Genomic DNA, 18,922 nt, shown 5'->3' with positions numbered 1-18,922 from the left:
GCATGTGGGATCTAGTTCCCTAACCAGGGATCGAACCCAGGGCCCTTGCATTGGGAGCGCAGAGTCTTATCCACTGCTCCACCAGGGAAGTCCCATGTGGTTGTATCTATATTTGAGGTAGACAAAACAAAGGAGATTTGTTAGCAAATTTTTGTTCTAGTCCAGGTAAAAGATGAGGAGGACCCTATCTGGGGCATGGATAGTGAAGGTAGAGAGGTGGAGCAGATCAAGTAATGTTGAGGAAGTTAAATTGTCAGGCATGGTAATTGATTGGACTTGTGAAATGAAGGAGAAGAATCCAAAGAATTCTCTCTTTGATGACAAATATGGATAAAGCGGTCATGAGCTAAGATTCTGTCTACAGGAGGAGAAGCTAGTTTAATGGAGCAGATGGAGAGTTCTATTCTAAATGTGTGAAGTCCCAGGTGACTTTGGGACAGCCAGAATGAGTCAGGATAAGCTAGAACTGAAGGGAGAGATGTAAGATGAAAGTACAGCATTGAAATTCATCTCTGTACAGGGATAGATGAAACTTTGAGGATGCGTCAGATCACCTAGGAAACCTTGTAGAGTGAGAAGAGTGCTGGTCAAGGGAGATTCCAGGGAGAAGATAAATAGGCCAACAAAGAAGGTAGAGAAGGAATGCTCAAAGATGCATGAGAGAACAAGGAGAGTGTTATTAAAATGAAGAGTAACTTTTAAGAAGGAAGAATTTAATTGTTATATGTAACAGAAGCATTGCAATATAGGGCTTTCAATTTATATACTTAGATATCATTTTGAGAGCTGTTGTCATAGAGTAGAAACAGGTTGAGGAGTGCGTAAGGAGGCAACCCCCTTGAGTATCCAGGAAGGTTACTCAAGCCAGATAAAGACAGCACCAGAAGGGAAAGTTATTGGTTCGTCTCACATATAAATATAGATACATAAAAATGAAATTAAATGTTTACAGTTCATTAAAAATACAATATAATCCAGAAAGGTTTAATCCCAGAAATGGAATGATCCTTTAATTTTTGAAATCTGTTAATGTAACTCACTATCTTGTCCAATTAAGGGAAAAAACTAAATGATCACCTCAATAAATACAAAAGGAAACATTTAATAAAATTTAACACTCACTTTATGATTTTAAAATATCCTTCTTAGAAAACTAGAAATAGATCAGAGAATCATTAATATCAAAAACTTAGAGAAAACATCATAGTTAATGGTGAAATAATGGAAACATTCCCTTTAAAGTCAGAAACAAGACAGAACTAGTGTGTCCATTCCACATATTCCTGGAGGACCTAATCAATGTAGTAAGACAAGGGGGAAAAAAGGGATTGGAAAGAAAGAAACAAAATAGTCATTATATGAAAAGAATATGATTATCTACGAGAACATTCAAGACAATCTTTTGACATGTAATCAATACATATAAGAGAGTTTTTCAAGGGACTTCCCTGATGGTCCAGCAGTCAAGACTCCACGTTCCCAACGCAGGGGGCCCGGGTTCGATCCCTGGTCAGGGAATTCCCAAAATCAATGCTCAAAAACTGATAGTGTTTCTATACATAAGCAATAACCAATTAGAAAATATAATAATGATAATCCCTGAATTATAGTGGCAAGAAAGGCCATAATGTATTCAGAAATAAATCTAACAAAAAAATCTAATATCTGTATAAACAAATAAAACTTTATTGATAGATATAAAATAGGAGAGGAATAGCTTATTCTTGAAGGGAAAACTCAATATTATAAAGAGACAATTCTCCTCAATGTATAAATTTTGTTAAATTTACAGTCAGAATCCCAACAGAGTGTTTTGTGGAATTTGACCAGTCGATTTTAAAATGTGCATGGAATACTTCAGGGCCAAGAATAGGCAAGGTAATTTTGAAAAAGAAAAATAAGGGGGAGAAATTAACACAATGTGGTACTAGAGCATAAATAAATAAATGGGGACCAATAGAACAGGACAGAAAGCAACACATATGAGAACTTGGTATATAACAGAAGTGAAAGTACAAAGTAATGGGGAAAAGCTGGACTACTCAATAAATGGTGCAGGGTCATTTAGCTATCCATACAAGGAAAAATTAGATCCTTCCCACTGTACAGATAAAAAAGTAACAATTGGGGGGCCTCCCTGGTGGCGCAAGTGGTTGAGAGTCCGCCTGCCGATGCAGGGGATACGGGTTCGTGCCCCGGTCTGGGAGGATCCCATATGCCGCGGAGCGGCTGGGCCCGTGAGCCATGGCCGCTGAGCCTGCGCGTCCGGAGCCTGCGCGTCCGGAGCCTGTGCTCCGCAACGGGGGAGGCCACAACAGTGAGAGGCCCGCATACCGCAAAAAAAAAAAAAAAAAAAAAAAAAAAAGTAACAATTGGATCAAAGACTTCAATGTGAAAGGCAGAATAATAAAGCTTTCAGAAGGTAATAGAGCACAATATATTCATTACTTCCAAGTAGGGAAGCCTTTTTAAAATAATTAATTAATTAATTTTAATTTTTGGCTGCATTGGGTCTTCGTTGTTGCGCACGGGCTTTCTCCAGTTGTGGCGAGCAGGGGCTACTCTTTGTTGCGGTGCGCAGGCTTCTCGTTGAGGTAGCTTCTCTTGCTGTGGAACGCAGGCTTTAGGTGCGCAGGCTTCAGTAGTTGTGGCTCACGGGCTTAGTTGCTCCGCGGCATGTGGGATCTTCCTGGACCAGGGATCGAACCTGTTTTCCCCTGCACTGGCAGGGGGATTCTTAACCACTGCTCCACCAGGGAAGTCCCGGGGAGGCTTTTTCAAGGCCTGAAAAACAAACCATAAACAAACAAAAAAGATAAATTAAAATTTCTATTGAGAAAGATATCATAAACAATGTTAAGAGACAAGACTAAGAGAAAATACTTGCAAATCAAATAACTGACAAAAGATTTGGGCACAGTATATAAAGAGAACCTTATAAGTCAATAAGAAAAAGACCAAAATGCAATAGAAAAATACTTGTCAATAACTGTGAATAGGCAATTCAGAGACATGAAATCCAAATTGCCAATAGCATATAAAAAATGCTTAACCTCTCTAGAGGAAAATGTAAATGTAAAATTTGACTGCTTTTCATATATATGAGAATGGCACAAATTTAAAATCTGATAATATTTTGGCAAGAATGTGAAATTAGAAACCCTCATACTCTGCTAATGAGAAAGTAAATTGGTACAACCACTGTGGAAAGCAATTTGCCAATATTTTATAGAGTGAAATCAGTGTGTACCCTAATACATAGCAATTCAATTTCTGGACATATATCTAGAGGCACACTTATACATACATATGCACAAGGAGAATTGCCTTAAGGATGGTTACTGCTTTGTTATTTGCAATCACAAAAATTTGGAAACAACCATCAGTAGCAGAATGTATAAATTAATATTGGAATATTTATACGATACAAAGCTACACAGCTGTTAAAATGAATGGACTAGATACTCATGGGAGTATCAATGTAGATAAATCTTAAAAACACAATACTGAATGCAAAAAGTAAATTTCAGTATATATTATGTATATGTAAGTTTCATGGAGTCACAAAAGACAAATTCAATAGGAAAAATCATCAAAAGATTTGCATACACACATGCTATATTTGGTTTATCACACATCTGTCCATCTATCCGTCCATCAACACATCTTATTTTAGTGCATGCACTTTAAAGAAAGTTGCAGACATCAGTGAATTTCATAGGTCAGGAGCTTTTTGATTAAATGGCAGAGATGGACATATAAACTGAGGGAAGAATCCCTCAATGCTGAAAGTGTGGTTGAAAGAAAAAAGAAAGAAGATAATTGTTGAGGCTGAAAGAGGTGGGAGAGTTTGACTTTTGAAAAAGAGGAGGGACCACTCATTCTCTGAGACTGAAGGAAAAGGTGGTGGTGGGGTGGAGATGTTGAAGGAGACCTTTCTCGGTGGCCTCAATTTTTCTCCTTGATACGGGAGGCAGAAATATTTTGAGAATGAGAATTGGGAGTTGACCAGGGCCTGAGGAGAGAGACAGATTAGGTGTGTGTGTGTGTGTGTGTGTGTGTGTGTGTGTGTGTGTAATTAAACCATGCCACGCGTCTTGCAGGATCTCAGTTCCCCCGACCAGGGATTGAACCTGGGCCATGGCAGTGAAAGAGCCGAATCCTAACCACTAGACCACCAGGGAACTTCTAAGATTAGGTATATTTACTGGAGAGAATGGGAGAGGGAATTGATCAAAAATAAGTTAAGGGATTGATGGAGTCTCTGAGTGCCCGGATGAGCTTGAATCTTTAGCAAAGCAAGACTCTAGGTTATGTGATTTTCTCCAGCTCTCAGCTGTTTGAGAAGGAGGCGCATAAAGAAGCCCGGATGAGCTTGAATCTTTAGCAAAGCAAGACTCTAGGTTATGTGATTTTCTCCAGCTCTCAGCTGTTTGAGAAAGAGGCGCATAAAGAAGCCCGGATGAGCTTGAATCTTTAGCAAAGCAAGACTCTAGGTTATGTGATTTTCTCCAGCTCTCAGCTGTTTGAGAAAGAGGCGCATAAAGAAGCAGACTGTAGGAAAGATCTAGAGTTGATGCTGCAGGACAGGGTGCAAGGGAATGGAAAAGACTCACGTGAGAGTATTTCAGATGAGCAATTCTTAATCCCAAGCAGGGCATGGGACTAAGAGAGTCTAGGGATCAAATAAAGAGATCAACAGATTTGAGTTCTCATGAAGTGGAGAAATGACCCCTTTGCTGAGCCACAAATTTAGAGAGAAGCTTTTTTCTAACTAGGTTCACTGTTACAACTCCAAACACAGAGACACAGTTTGTTCAAGAACAAAGTCTTCATGGCCTCTTTAGAAACTGTGGCAGCCCTCACCACATCTCTGCATTTTGACAGAGGCTTTATCCTATTGGGACAACAAAAACTGTGCACCAAAGTGTAACATTTGAAGCCCATCTCTTTCTCTTCTCTATAATCCTCAGTCAGTGATTAAAAGAGAAATGCTTCTAGTCACCTATTCTCTTTTACCCTTGTCCTTTTAACGGTTTAGTACTTTCTCACTTTTTTAGCTTATCACTATAAACCCCTTGTTTCTTATTTCTTGTACCTATCACTACAAGTCCCTTAATCATCCTTTCCACTGAGTCATATGGATCATTATTCCATTGTAATAAAATACATTCTTAATATTTCTTCTTGGAGGTATGTGCCTCCAAGGTAATTAAGGGAGTTTCCTTCAAGGCTAGGATTCACCCTGCAAATTCCGCTAGTTGGGATTGTTCATTTTCTCATACCCTTTGTTATGTGCTGTGCTATAGAGGGAGTTGAGGTGCAGGGGTTGGTATTTGGCTACTTGTAATCCCATTGCTACTTCCAGACCATCACTCTTCAACTCTCATGTAAACGTTCACCCTTCTCTTAAGGATGATCACTACCCTCTCCTCCTCCCTGCCACTAGCCACCCTTCAGGTTGCTTCCTTTCATTCCCCAAAGACTTTGAGACTTAACTCACAGTCGTCCTCTTTATCCCACCTCCTACCCCCATCCTAAAATTTCAATAACTTAGCTTCCTAAGTTTTGTACCTCCTTAACACTTGCAACCTTCTTTTCTACTCTGCTTCAGTTATCTACTTCCCAGGACCACATTCTATATCTTGTCATCACTCAGACATTACACCTCAGCAACGTGAAATGGCAGTACCCCACTTTCTGACTACTAGCTTCTAACTTCTAGCTCCTCCCTAAGTTGTCTTGTAAGGATGTCCTGTTACAGACCAAGCGGAAAATGACCCCAAAAAACTTTCCAGAGTTCTTATTCTCAAAAGCAATCCACCCTGATCAATAATGGTGAGACATTTCAGGAGGTATGACCATGTTAATCCATATTTAGATGACAACCTTCTAGGGATATATTTTAGGTCTGTTTTGGTCTTTACTCACATGAGTCATTTTAAATAGGCTCCAACTATTATAACCGATGTCTTAACACCTTTATTAAACTAGAGGCAGAATGAAAATGGGCCAGTGTAGCCTCCACATGTTGACAAATGGTGATAGTATTGCTCTCAGGATAACATAAGGACAGTGAAATCATTTAAAAAATCACCACTCTAGAATCATTTGGCTTTGTTTTTTTAATTGCATTTTTGGGGGACTCATTAGAACAAAAATGCTAAGGAAGGGGTCATTTTCTTTAGCTAGGCTGAAGTAATTTAGTGTTTCTATAGCTACTAGAAAAATACAGAAATTAATTTGCTAAAGATTACCCCCTTCATAGATTGTGTTAGTTAATAGATGGTTGGTACTGTATGTTCCAGGCAGAGCTGGAAAAGATACAGTGTTTAGAGCGCTGGCAAAAGCAGGAGTACACAAAAACACACACAAAAATTTTAAGAGTTCGATACTTGCCCTTTCTAAAACAGGCTCTGTAGTGGTCATCACTGAAAAAAAAATCAGCATTTTGTTGCTCTCTCTGACACTTTGCAATGTTTTCATTTTAATTACATGGTATGAGGTAGGACCCTTTATTATTTTCAGTGCTTAGGACCTCGAAAGGTTTCAATGAGGCCCTGATGTCGGTGGTCCTTGTGGCTCCATCCGAGTGTTTTTATTCTTTTTGCATCCCTGCAGCTGAACGCTGAGGCAAGATTATTAATCCGGAGGAGGTTGTACCAAAAAGAAATGACTGGTGGAGCTCTGTTTGGCCTGTTCTGCTGCTTTCCCAAACAATACTGTCATCGGTTGGTACAAACAGTGACTTTCTCTTAGGCAACACGGGCCAGGTATAAAAGAGTGCTCACAAAACCCCAGAAGATCCCTAAGTTTTTCTTGGTACCGATGAATGTCTAAGATCCAGCAGTTTCTAATTTATAATCACAGTCAAATGTTGCTGTGAGGAGAGTCAGTGTTCCTTAAGTTCTCTACCTCAACCTCAGTTTCCCGTTTAGAATACTCACTTCCTTTCCACCTGACCTGCTTCCAAACTTGACTCATGCCACAGCTTTGGTTTTCATCCAACTCTTTCTACCCAGAATGCAGCAGAATGAATGGCAGCCACCCAACCACTTGAGGCTCGCTGTCCTAGGCTCTTGAATAAAAAGACAGAAAGTAGAGAAATAGTTCCTTTGAAATACAGACCCCTTCTAGGGAGTAGGGAATCTATTTTCTTCCTTTGCTTTGGATTCTGCTTAAGACTCAGGATGCAGGATGCTCTCTTGATGGGGGACAGACAAGGCTGAAAAGAGGGACATACTGAGCAATGAGGAACAGCTGAGAGCTACAAAGATAGGGCTGTTCTCATGTATAAATAGAAATGTTGCTGCTACCCTGATGAATCAGACCAGATGTTTCTCTGATGTCTCTGTTTGGTCCTTTGGTTTATAAAAAAAAGTATAATTTTGCTAAAATTATATATGGGGCCAGGAATGTGGCACAAATGCTTTAAGCTTAAATAATACGTAAAAGAACAAAATTACGTTACTGAAGAAAACTGTATCAACAAGAAAAACCTCCATTTAGAGAAGGACAGAAAAGAGCAGGATGGAAACAATCTGTTGATGGTGTTGACGAATTAAGATTCAGGAGATCAGAATTCTAATCCTTCCTCTGTCACTAGGTGTGTGACCTTGGGCAAGCCAGGTCATTTTCTTGGGTCTAGCTATATTTATATTTATTTTTAAAAGATATTCATTGCAGTAGAGTTGATTTACAATGTTGTGTCAGTTTCTGCTGTACAGCAAAGTGAACCAGCTATACATATACATATATCCACTCCCTTTCAGATTCTTTTCCCATATAGGTCATTACAGTGTATGAAGAAGAGTTCCCTGTGCTACACATCAGGTCCTTATTAGTCATCCATTTTATATACAGTTGTGTGTATATGTCAATCCCAACCTCCTAATTCATCCCTCCCCCTCCTTTCCCCTCCTGGCAACCACAGACTGCTCTCTATATCTGTGACTCTATTTCTGTTGGTATATATATATATTTTTAAATGGGGGACGGGCAGGGTGAGAATGGGGTTTCATGGCCGGGTTCATTAAATTGACTTTTTTAGGTGTTTTTGCAGCCCTAAACATCTATGAACCCAACCATGTTTTCTTTTTCAATTTAGTTTCTTTTTTCCTGGCTTTTAGTTTCATTGAGGGGTTGGTATGTGAAAGACAAGGTAGGGCGTAAATATGAATTAACACAAGGCCTCTGTCCTCAAGATGCTTATAACATACTAGCAGATATGAGTTACACAAAATACTATAAACTGTGATTGATTCCAGAGGCAGACATGAACAAATGCCATGAGAACTCAGAGGAAGAAGAGATCACTGCCAGCTTGGACGATAAGAAATAACTTGCTGGAGGAGAACATCCGCATTTGATGGGGGAGGGGGTGGGGGCTTGAAAGTTGGTGAGTTTTTAGCAGGCAGAGTTAGAGAAAAGGACATTCCCGATATAAGAAACAAGAGGAGGCAAGGGGCAAGAAAAGTGCTGGATGTATTTGGGGAACATGAGCCATTTGGGGTGGCTGAGCACAGGCTATGAGTCAGGTAGCAATGATGGTTTGGGACCACATTAGGGAGGCCCTTTTCATCTTAGTAGAGCATGCATTTTACTTAGTAGGCAGTGGGGAGCTGTCTTTCTGAACTTGGATGTGACCTGGCCTGAACTGTGCTTTAGGATAATTCACCTACAGCAAAGTGTAGGATGAACTGGAAGTGGAAAGGTCTCAGGGGAAGGAGGACAGCTAAAAAGCCAATGCATAATCTTGGTGAAAGCTAATCAAGCCTGAGCTAGGATGGTGTCAGTGGGAATAGAAAGCATTTCAAATGGCTTGGATTTATGCAAGCTAGGGAGGGAGGAAGGGACTCAAAGGTAACTCCGTGTTTAAGCAAGTCAGTGGTAGATCCTACTAGTTCTACTAACATAAAAAGGAAATTCAAGAAGAGAAGGGTGTTTGGGCAGGGGAAAGAGGGAAAGAATTCACTTTCCATGCACTGAATTTGAAGCACAGGAAGCATGCATAACTTTGTGGAGGTGTTCAACATTCATAAACTCCTCCTGACTGGACCTCAGTACTGTGGATGGGGCTGGAGATGGGTATCTTGGAGTCAACATTACCTAAGTGAAGGAGCTGAAGTCCTCAAAGTGAAAAGATCACCAAGGAATTGGAGAGTGAGACAGGAAGAAGACGGACAACAGAGTCTTGAGAAATGTCTAAATTCTTCCATTATGATGAACTGGGCATGGCCAATGTTACAGAATATAATCAAGAGAGTGCCACATCATTGTGTCCAAGGGGAAAGGGAATATTGAAAGGGAGTGGCTGTTGAACCACAGTTGCATTACTGCTTGGGGGATTAAGGGTTTAGAGCTAGTGTCTAGATTGCCTAGAAGGAACTGGCTATTAAGAAAACAGTTAAGAGCATTTGTGATGATGGAGCCTCTTATGTATGTGTCTTCTGACAGATGAACAAATGAGAAAATTGGACATGTACCTGGTCCTCAGACTGACAGCCAAAATTGCAAATCCTCATCTCTCCTTTATATTGAAAATGTGTACTTAGAACCCAAAGCTTCTTTCTTTCTTTTGGAAATATCAGATTATTACCAGCCTTTGTTTTTCAGACTATGACCAGGGAATTTATTATCTTTTCTCCTCCAGAGTTCCCCAACTTTTAGTTCCCTCTGGTCCTGGGTTTTGGGTCAGATTCTTAGAGTTGAATTCCATCGACAATAAATATGTAGATCACCTCTGGGAGCTTGGTGTCAGAAGCTCTAGAGGGAGGAAAAAGGAGGAGAGAGTAGGGCAGGCAGGGAAATGAGACTTTATTGTATTTCACACACAAAGGCCTGTTTGCAAACTACAATGTAAACTAAGACTTTTAACAGCAAAGGATTTATCTTCACTTTAAAATCTGGGATTTCACCAGGCAGATAACACTGGTATAAATCCAAGTAGGATTAACTGCCTCCCAGCAATGCAGATTGGTTTAACACTTTTGTTCATTTTATTTTTCTTCAATATTTTTTTTAAGTGATAATAATTTACAAAAACCATGAAATGTTTACTTTTGGCTCCACAACCGTTAGAACAATTCTACCTGCCAAAGGGGGGAAACCCCTTAAGGAATCCAGATCCATCAGTGAATTAAAAAATTAGGAAACTGGGGTTTTAATCTATGAACTAGCTATGTTACTTTATGTAGGTTGCTTAATAGAATTCTATGGTTCAATTTTTTTCATTGGCTAAATGGTGATTTTAAAAAACACTGGTTCGGCTTATCTCATAGAATTATTGTTCAGGTTGTGAAAGTATTTTCTCTTTAAATTATAAACATTAGATACATTCCAGACATACTGTTACTTAAGCAACTAGATAACCACTGAAGCCAGTCTGGGGTCAGAATGGGTAGGTGAAGGAAGAACTGGGATTTGGGGAAACTGGTTGCAGTAAGTAGGATTACTGGGGATTGGCAGAAGTTGTTTTCTTCAGCTCAACAATGAATGACGCTAATGAGACAGCAAGCTAGGAAGAAGAAAGAAAAACCACTGTGAATGTTTCATACACCACTACTAATGCTGCTTTGAAATAACTGCTTGGGTAAATAAATTCCTTATATAGTGACTAATAAAGAGATGCCCAAATTTGTACATCTGATGCCCATTATTCCCTTGCTCTCTGACTTCTTTCTTTCTTCTTCTTCTTTTTTTAAAAAATATTTATTTATTTATTTTCGGCTGTGTTGGGTCTTTGCAGCCGCTTGCTGGATCTTTAGTTGTGGCGCATGGGCTTCTCTCCAGTTGTGGTGCGCGGGCTTAGTTGCCCACGGCATGTGGGATCTTAGTTCCCCGACCAGGGATCGAATCAGCATCCCCTGCATTGGAAGATGGATTCTTTATTTTTTTTTTATTTTTGGCTGCATTGGGTCTTCGTTGCTGCGCGCAGGCTTTCTCTAGTTGCGGTGCGCGGGCTTCTCATTGAGGTGGCCTCTCTTGTTGCAGAGCACGGGCTCTAGGCACGCGGGTTTCAATAGTTGTGGCACACGGGCTCAGTAGTTGTGGTGCACGGGCTTAGTTGCTCCGCAGCATGTGGGATCTGCCCGGACCAGGGCTCTAACCTGTGTCCCCTGCATTGTCAGGCAGATTCTTTTTTTTTTTTTCAGTGCCCATACATGCATTTATTATCATTATTTATATTTATTTATTTATTTATTTAACATCTTTATTGGAGTATAATTGCTTTACAATGGTGTGTTAGTTTCTGCTTTATAACGAAGTGAATCAGTTATACATATACATATGTTCCCATATCTCTTCCCTCTTGCCTCTCCCTCCCTCCCACCCTCCCTATCCCACCGCTCTAGGTGGTCACAAAGCACCAAGCTGATCTACCTGTGCTATGCGGCTGCTTCCCACTAGCTAGCTATTTTACGTTTGGTAGTGTATATATGTCCATGCCACTCTCTCACTTTGCCACAGCTTACCCTTCCCCCTCCCCATATCCTCAAGTCCATTCTCTAGTAGGTGTCTTTATTCCCGTCTTGCCCCTAGGTTCTTCATGACTTTTTTTTCCCCTTAGATTCCATATATATGTGTTAGCATATGGTATTTGTTTTTCTTTCTGACTTACTTCACTCTGTATGACAGACTCTAGGTCCATCCATCTCACTACAAATAACTCAATTTCATTTCTTTTTATGGCTAAGTAATATTCCATTGTATATATATGCCACATCTTCTTTATCCATTCATCTGTTGATGGACACTTAGGTTGCTTCCATGTCCTGGCTATTGTAAATAGAGCTGCAATGAACATTTGGGTACATGACTCTTTTTGAATTATGGTTTTCTCAGGGTATATGCCCAGTAGTGGGATTGCTGGGTCATATGGTAGTTCTATTTTTAGTTTTTTAAGGAACCTCCATACTGTTCTCCATAGTGGCTGTATCAATTTACATTCCCACCAACAGTGCAAGAGGGTTCCCTTTTCTCCACACCCTCTCCAGCATTTATTGTTTGTAGATTTTTTGATGATGGCCATTCTGACCGGTGTGAGATGATATCTCATTGTAGTTTTGATTTGCATTTCTTTAATGATTAATGATGTTGAGCATTCTTTCATGTGTTTGTTGGCAATCTGTATATCTTCTTTGGAGAAATGTCTATTTAGGTCTTCTGCCCATTTTTGGATTGGGTTGTTTGTTTCTTTGATATTGAGCTGCATGAGCTGCTTGTAAATTTTGGAGATTAATCCTTTGTCAGTTGCTTCATTTGCAAATATTTTCTCCCATTCTGAGGGTTGTCTTTTGGTCTTGTTTATGGTTTCCTTTGCTGTGCAAAAGCTTTTAAGTTTCATTAGGTCCCGTTTGTTTATTTTTGTTTTTATTTCCATTTCTCTAGGAGGTGGGTCAAAAAGGATCTTGCTGTGATTTATGTTGTAGAGTGTTCTGCCTATGTTTTCCTCTAAGAATTTGATAGTGTCTGGCCTTACATTTAGGTCTTTAATCCATTTTGAGTTTATTTTTGTGTATGATGTTAGGGAGTGTTCTAATTTCATACTTTTACATGTAGCTGTCCAGTTTTCCCAGCACCACTGGCAGGCAGATTCTTAACCACTGTGCCACCAGGGAAGACCTGGTAGGTGGATTCTTAACCACTGGACCACCAGGGAAGTCCCTGACTTCTGTTACCATGACTGCAACAGTAATTTAGTGTAAATAAAAATGCTCTAGCTTTATTCAGTGCAGGGCTCTAAATCTCTAGCTTCAACACTTTCTTTTGTCCAAACACTGAGGGATACGATGGTTAGACTTGCAAGTCTGACTATGGAGTCAGATAGTAAGAAATCAGGGTTCTAGATACTGGAAATGATCACTTCAATCCATCACCAAGCCACATATCAACAAGCTTAATCACAAAAGGTTTTTGAGGGAAAGAAGTTGAAGTAACCAATATCACTGAAGCATTGCAGACCTATCTGTATTGGCGGTTGATTTGCCAGGTAACATGGCTGTTCCTCAGTTTTCTCACCTGTTAAACAGGAGGCAGGATGAGATTCTCTCTAAGGTTACTTCCTGTTGTGAAATACTATTACTCTAGATAACAGTTTAGAGAAAATTACAAAACGCGTCCTCATACCTCTTGATAAACCCAAACAATACAGAAAACAAAAATGTCCCCTTGTAGACCCGTCCCTTTGTGCCAAGTAGGGAGAAACGGGGGACAAACACTAAACAACACCCCCCCAAAAGGAGTTAAAAAAAAACAACGCAATGTATACTTATGGAACCCTTGCTAGGTTTTATGCAGCCATGTTCAAGAAACATTGTTGGAGACCTACTATGTGCAAGACACTGTTTAAGTTGTTAGTTTTCAATTTTAAAATTATAATTATTACTTTTCAAGCAACCCAAATCTGAACTGGTGAATATTGCCTTGGGTGGGCATAAAATTAAACCCAAGGTCAAGGGAGACAGTCTACAGATAGACCAAAAATAAAACTCAAGTGACATCATTAGAGACTTCGGTAGAAAAGCCAACATATTGCAGAAAGATCGAAGGCAAAAAAAGAGAAACATGTTTGGTTAATACTAGGCTTTTGAGCATTTCATGTGCTTGCGAGGCCCGTCCATCCATCCACACCACACTTCTTAACCATGCTATTCTAAACCGATGACAAATCCAGCTTTAGCGCGGACAGGTCGCAGAGCACTGTCCCCACACAATCTCATAATCCCAGACCCCGCTGCCAACTCTCCTCTCTGGGAAGGAAGGAAGCGTTTCCCCTAGGGTGACTGTAAAATAAAGCAGCATCTCCAATCTCTCCGTCCAATGAGAAAGAAATGTTGGTCCAAATAAATAAAGACATAAACGTATACATACAAGAAAAAGGGTGGGAAAAGGGGAAAGGGAAGCTCTTTTCCTTTCTTTTTAAATTTCCCGCACCCCTTTTCCACCCCGCCTCTCCATGCCGGCTCCACTTCAAGAAGCAGCTGGGAAGACTGGTAGACCGGGAAACGCACTGCAGGGCGGTGGTGGAGAGGGTATTTGGAAAGTAGGCGGGACTGGCTGGATGAATAACTCGGGGTCCGATTTTTCCTGCCTTCGGCGGCAGTTCCTCCTCCGCTTCGTTAACTCTACTGCACACGCGGCTTGGCTCTCGGCCTTCGATTACTCCGGCCTATCACCCTGGGATGCCGCCTGCCGCCGCCACAACCGCGGCTGCCGGGCTTGTGGGATCCGCCGCGGAGTCGGAGCCGGACCCCGAGCAGCGGCGAGAGCCTTGGCCTGAGAGTTAGAGGGGCGGGCCGGCTCATTCCTGGGGTGGGTGCCGAGGACTGGCGGGCGAGAACCCGGGGCCACCGCCCCCCCTCGCCCCCCCACCCAGGGGTGAGGGAGTGGACACTCGGAGCCCCTGAGGCGGCGGCGGCGGCGGCGGGAGCCGGTCAAAGGGGGCGGCCCCTGGCGGTGACGCCCCCAGCCCAGCCCTGCCTGGCCCCACTCCACCCCCAGCCCCGGCCCGATCGGCCCGCGGGTGACGCCGGCTGGGGCACAGAAAGGCGGCTCCGAGGGGGCGGGCGGGCGCGCCGCCCCTCCCGGGTCCTTCCACGTCCCCTCCCGGGAGGGACCCATACCTGAGCCCGGACCCACCCCCACCCGGGGCCACGCTGGATCCGCCTCCCGGGCTGGGTCCCGCCCGCTGGCTGCAGGTGGGCAGCAGCGCCCGAGCCGCGGGCAGTGGGCGGCGGGGAAGGAGGTGAGCCGCGTCCGAGCCGGCTGCCGCTCGGGTCCTTGCCCCCGCAGCTGCGCTCTCCTCCTCCCCTTCCCGCAGGCAGGGCGCGGAGCCGCCGCCCGCCCCGCCGCCGCCGCCGCCGCCTCGTCCCTCAGGGGCACCATGGAGCTCTCCCTGTCGTCCGGAGGAGCCGCGGAGGCGCTCTCCTGGCCGGAGATGTTCCCGGGACTGGAGTCCGACTCGCCGCTCCCCCCGGAGGAGCTGGACGCTGTTGTCCCGGTCAGTGGAGCCGTGGCCGGTGGCATGTTGGATCGGATCCTTCTGGAGTCCGTGTGCCAGCAACAGAGCTGGGTCCGGGTGTATGGTAAGGACCAAAGGCCGTCTTAGAGGCTGATGTTTCGTATCTTTGCTCAGGCTGAAATTCATTCCCTGGTCTCAGTCCTGTTCTCAGTCCCCATCCATCCTGGGTCCGTTTCCCACATCCCTTTTGGTTCTGGGGTGCATTTCTGACAAGTTTCTCCAGACTAGTACTTGAGAGATGTGACTCAGTATGGTCTTTGGACCTTTTCATGTACCTGCAGTAAATTTAAGGTGGAGTTGGGCTGTGTAGACTTAATTCTCAGGTGGTGACTTCAAGGGAAGTGTCAGCTGATCTTCAAGAACACACCGTGAAATCAAATGAATGGCGTTTCATTGCTTTCTCTGGAGTGAGGCAAGGCTGGAAACTAAGATATTATGAAAAAGCTTAGCAGAGGTTAAGATAATAAAATAAAAATCAGAAGCGTTTATTTGGTGGGAACAGTCTAATTCTATAACCTGTTTCTGAACCTCACTCTCCAAAGGCAAGCATTTAGTCCAAGGGGTGTGGATTGTTTCGGATTGCACTATTGTTTCTGGTGCTCTTTGTAAAGTGACTGGTTTGCTACTCAGCAAGTTAAAAAGTGATGAACACACTAAAACTTTCCCTTTCTGCATTCCTAGTAACCACCTCTTTAATTAAAACTGAATGATGAGATTCTATTAGGGCGAGCCTTGTGGCAGCATTAAAACCATGCTGGTTTTGAAAACCCATAGCCCAAGGATTTATAGCCTGGCATTCAGGACTGAGCTGTGGCTTTCCAAAATATTGAAACGTCAAGGTGTTTATCACTTAGCTCACAGGACTATAAAAGACATTAGTAATGTGGCTGAGTATAAGATGGCAAATTAGAAGCACCTGAGATCAACACAATGTTAAGATGTTATCCTGCAGTCATGTGCATCTAATACTGTTAGTGATAAAGTACATTATGTTTTTTTGTTTTTTGTTTTCATCCTGAACAGGGTATGTGTTTAGTATTCAAGAGTGACTGTGACTTTGAAGTTGTCTTCCTGGATAGTTCAGTTGATTTCAAGACTTTAAAGTCTATCACCATGAGAAAGATCATAGAACTGGGAGTCCAGAGATCTGAATTTTTGTCTCAGTTCTTCCACTAAATGGCTATGTGCTTTGGAGCAGAGCAGGTCACTTTTTTGATGTCTCATTCCTCTTCTGTAAGATGAGTGGATTAGATTAAATAATCTCTTAATGGTCCTTGTAGTTCTAAAAATATATCAATTTTTATAACCAATTCTTAATTGTATTTTGCTGGATGTTTATAAATGTTTCTTGATGTTATTTTAATTAACTGAAAGAATTAAAGCAAAGAAGTGGGAGATGATGCAAGGTCACCCAGTTCATTCTCAGCAGATTAAAAACTTTAGTGCCTGATTTTTCCACCCACCTGCTGTTCCTACTTAGCCGATGGTTTATATTATAACAAAGGTTGGTGGGAATCTGAAATTGAGCTTGAATTAGAGTATATTGTGGTTACAACTTTTCTATTCTATCCTTCCTGTCCTTATACACTTCTTTTGTATGTTGTTTTTTATATGAAGTTAGAGATAAGGCCTTGTTACTGCAAGAATATGTATATATGACAATTCAGTATTTTAGTGTCAAACTATTCTGTCTGGATTTTCTAGACCTAGTGTTAACTACCTTCTTTGCATATAACCCATAAAACTATGTGCTTGTTTTTGTAGTCCATTCCTAAGGCTAGGTTTGTGTGTATATTCTTAAATATATATGTATATTCTCTCTCACACACACATATATAGTGTGCATTTCAAAGCCAATTTTCAGACTTTCTACTGCATTGTAACTTTTTTGTCTTCCCTATCAATTAACCAGAAGTTTTTATTTACTGTTTAGTACTGCTACTTTCCTTCCTCTAAGGCAGCTCATCTTGGGTACTACTTTATTGTCTTTAGTTTGATGTAAATATTCCAAAACTATCTGAATGACTCTTGGCTCTTCTATGTCCTTAGCTAGTTTTTAAGTTGCCTGTTGTATAGCTCTTTGAAAAGCTTTGAAGTAAAAAAAATAGAATGTAGAATATCAATTTGGAAAACAGTTCGTTTTGGTTTTCTTGTTTATTTGTTTTGTGTGTTCAAAATCCTGATTGTTTTGGAACATCAAGGTTCTTTTACACAATTGAAAGAGACTTTGATGAGTGTACTCAAATGTTTTTTAAAGAAATCCAGAAACTAGTCTAGAGCATGCAACTGGGGGCTGAGAACCTGGGTTTTCATTCTGGCCTTGCCACAAATTGTTGTTTAACTTTGGGCAAGTAATTTTAAGTCCGTGGGTCTAGGTTTCTACATAAAATGCAGAATCTAGAGTAATTGTATCTATGGTACATTTTAGTTTGAGTTTTCTGATTCTATGGCCTACCCTATTATTTAACCTACAACTTTGCCTCCCAAATCCACCCTGACTCTTGGGGCCAGGCTTCAAGCAAGCCTTTAATACATTTAAATCATGACTATCAGGATTCTGGGGAGCACTTTTATCAAAAGGTCAATGAACTGAGTTTTGAAAAAAGGAATGTTGAGGGCAGATGTATATTTGTTTGGAATGTTTTCACAAGATAGGAAGGTGGGAATGGGGATCTCAGATCTAGCTCATTCAGTTTTGAGACCTAACCTAGAATAGACCTGTGGGTTTTAAAGATAAGATGCAAAGTAAGGAGCTGTATTAAGTGCTCCTGGCTTCTGGCTATGGTTTATATCCTCTTCAATATACTTAAGGTTTGAAATAAGTATGCAAACAAACAAGAAGAATAGAAGTAACCCCTCTCCCCAAATATCTTAATCGAAACTTTTATTTTATTTATTTACTTACAGAAACTTTTGGAAACAATATTTTATTAGTTTGCCTCACAAAATTTGAAGACTGGGCACTGTTTTGAGTTTGCTACTGATAGGTCTGGCTCTTTGGTGGATTATACCTATATTCAGAGTTTTGTGTATTGTCATGATTGCAAACTTTTTGGAATATGTCCAGAGCTTTATAATTTGTAGACCTATATTTAGAACACAAACAAATGCACATTTTTGAGACACAGCCAAGAGAAAATAGTTATGCTGTGCTATTCTTCATTTTCTTTTAGTTGTATGTTTTATTCCAATATTATTATAAGTTGTGCCCATGCCTGTCAAGACTATAATATTTTTGACACCAGGGAATCTGTCTTGTTTATCTCTGTATTCCTATCTTGCCACTCCCTTCATTGTCACAGTGTCTAGCAGATCGATACCTCCCCCATGGTAAGTCAGTATGTGCTGAATGTTGATCTATCTGTCCTTTGACCATCCAGATCTCAACCTGACTGACTGTATGGGTGGTAGAGTAGCTTAAACAAAGGCCTGCCACAAACAGCTAAATATGGATGCAGAATCCAAGAGCATCAAATGCAGAACATTTTTCAGATATTTATAGCCTCAAAGTGAAGTCAATTGGCTGAAAAAGCTCAGCAGCCCAGCAAAAGGAAACGGGAGCGGCAAAGCCAGCCTCACTGTCTCTGCTTTCTGGTAAACAATGAGGACGTTAAAATTAACTACTTTACCATGAATGGATGGTGAGTGAAGGGCACTATTTGGGGGAAATTAAAGATACCAATCTCCAGCAGTGCCCGCATTGGAGCTCTGCACTCATCAGTACAACAGATCTGCAGGTGTATGCACAGATGTGCTTTTAAATAGGTAGAGGGGAAATATAGTTCTCATGATGAAGTGATCACCAAGAAACCATATTGTTTTTAATTTTAATAGTATGGGCAGGACTTATCTGAAATATTCAGTTAATAAAATAGTATCAACATTATTGCCTACCATTAA

At 41.3% G+C, this 18,922-nt stretch overlaps 1 protein-coding gene across 5 annotated transcripts in view; it reads left to right on the top strand.

Moving 5' to 3' along the window:
* Positions 1-14,168: 14,168 nt before the first annotated feature.
* Positions 14,169-18,922, top strand: part of RASAL2 (RAS protein activator like 2) — a 381,568-nt gene continuing 376,814 nt past the window's right edge. For all 5 annotated transcript variants that reach the window (XM_060091210.1, XM_060091208.1, XM_060091209.1 and 2 more), the window contains exon 1: positions 14,169-15,086. In XM_060091210.1, coding sequence (XP_059947193.1) covers positions 14,885-15,086 — 202 coding nt within the window. In that variant the 5' untranslated portion in view covers positions 14,169-14,884. The remainder of the gene's footprint in view (positions 15,087-18,922) is intronic.

Source organism: Mesoplodon densirostris, chromosome 2, assembly GCF_025265405.1.
Source record: "Mesoplodon densirostris isolate mMesDen1 chromosome 2, mMesDen1 primary haplotype, whole genome shotgun sequence".
Taxonomy (NCBI): Eukaryota; Metazoa; Chordata; class Mammalia; order Artiodactyla; family Ziphiidae; genus Mesoplodon; species Mesoplodon densirostris.
The sequence above is the reverse complement of the archived record's forward strand: the minus strand, read 5'-3'. Positions and strand labels throughout refer to the sequence as shown.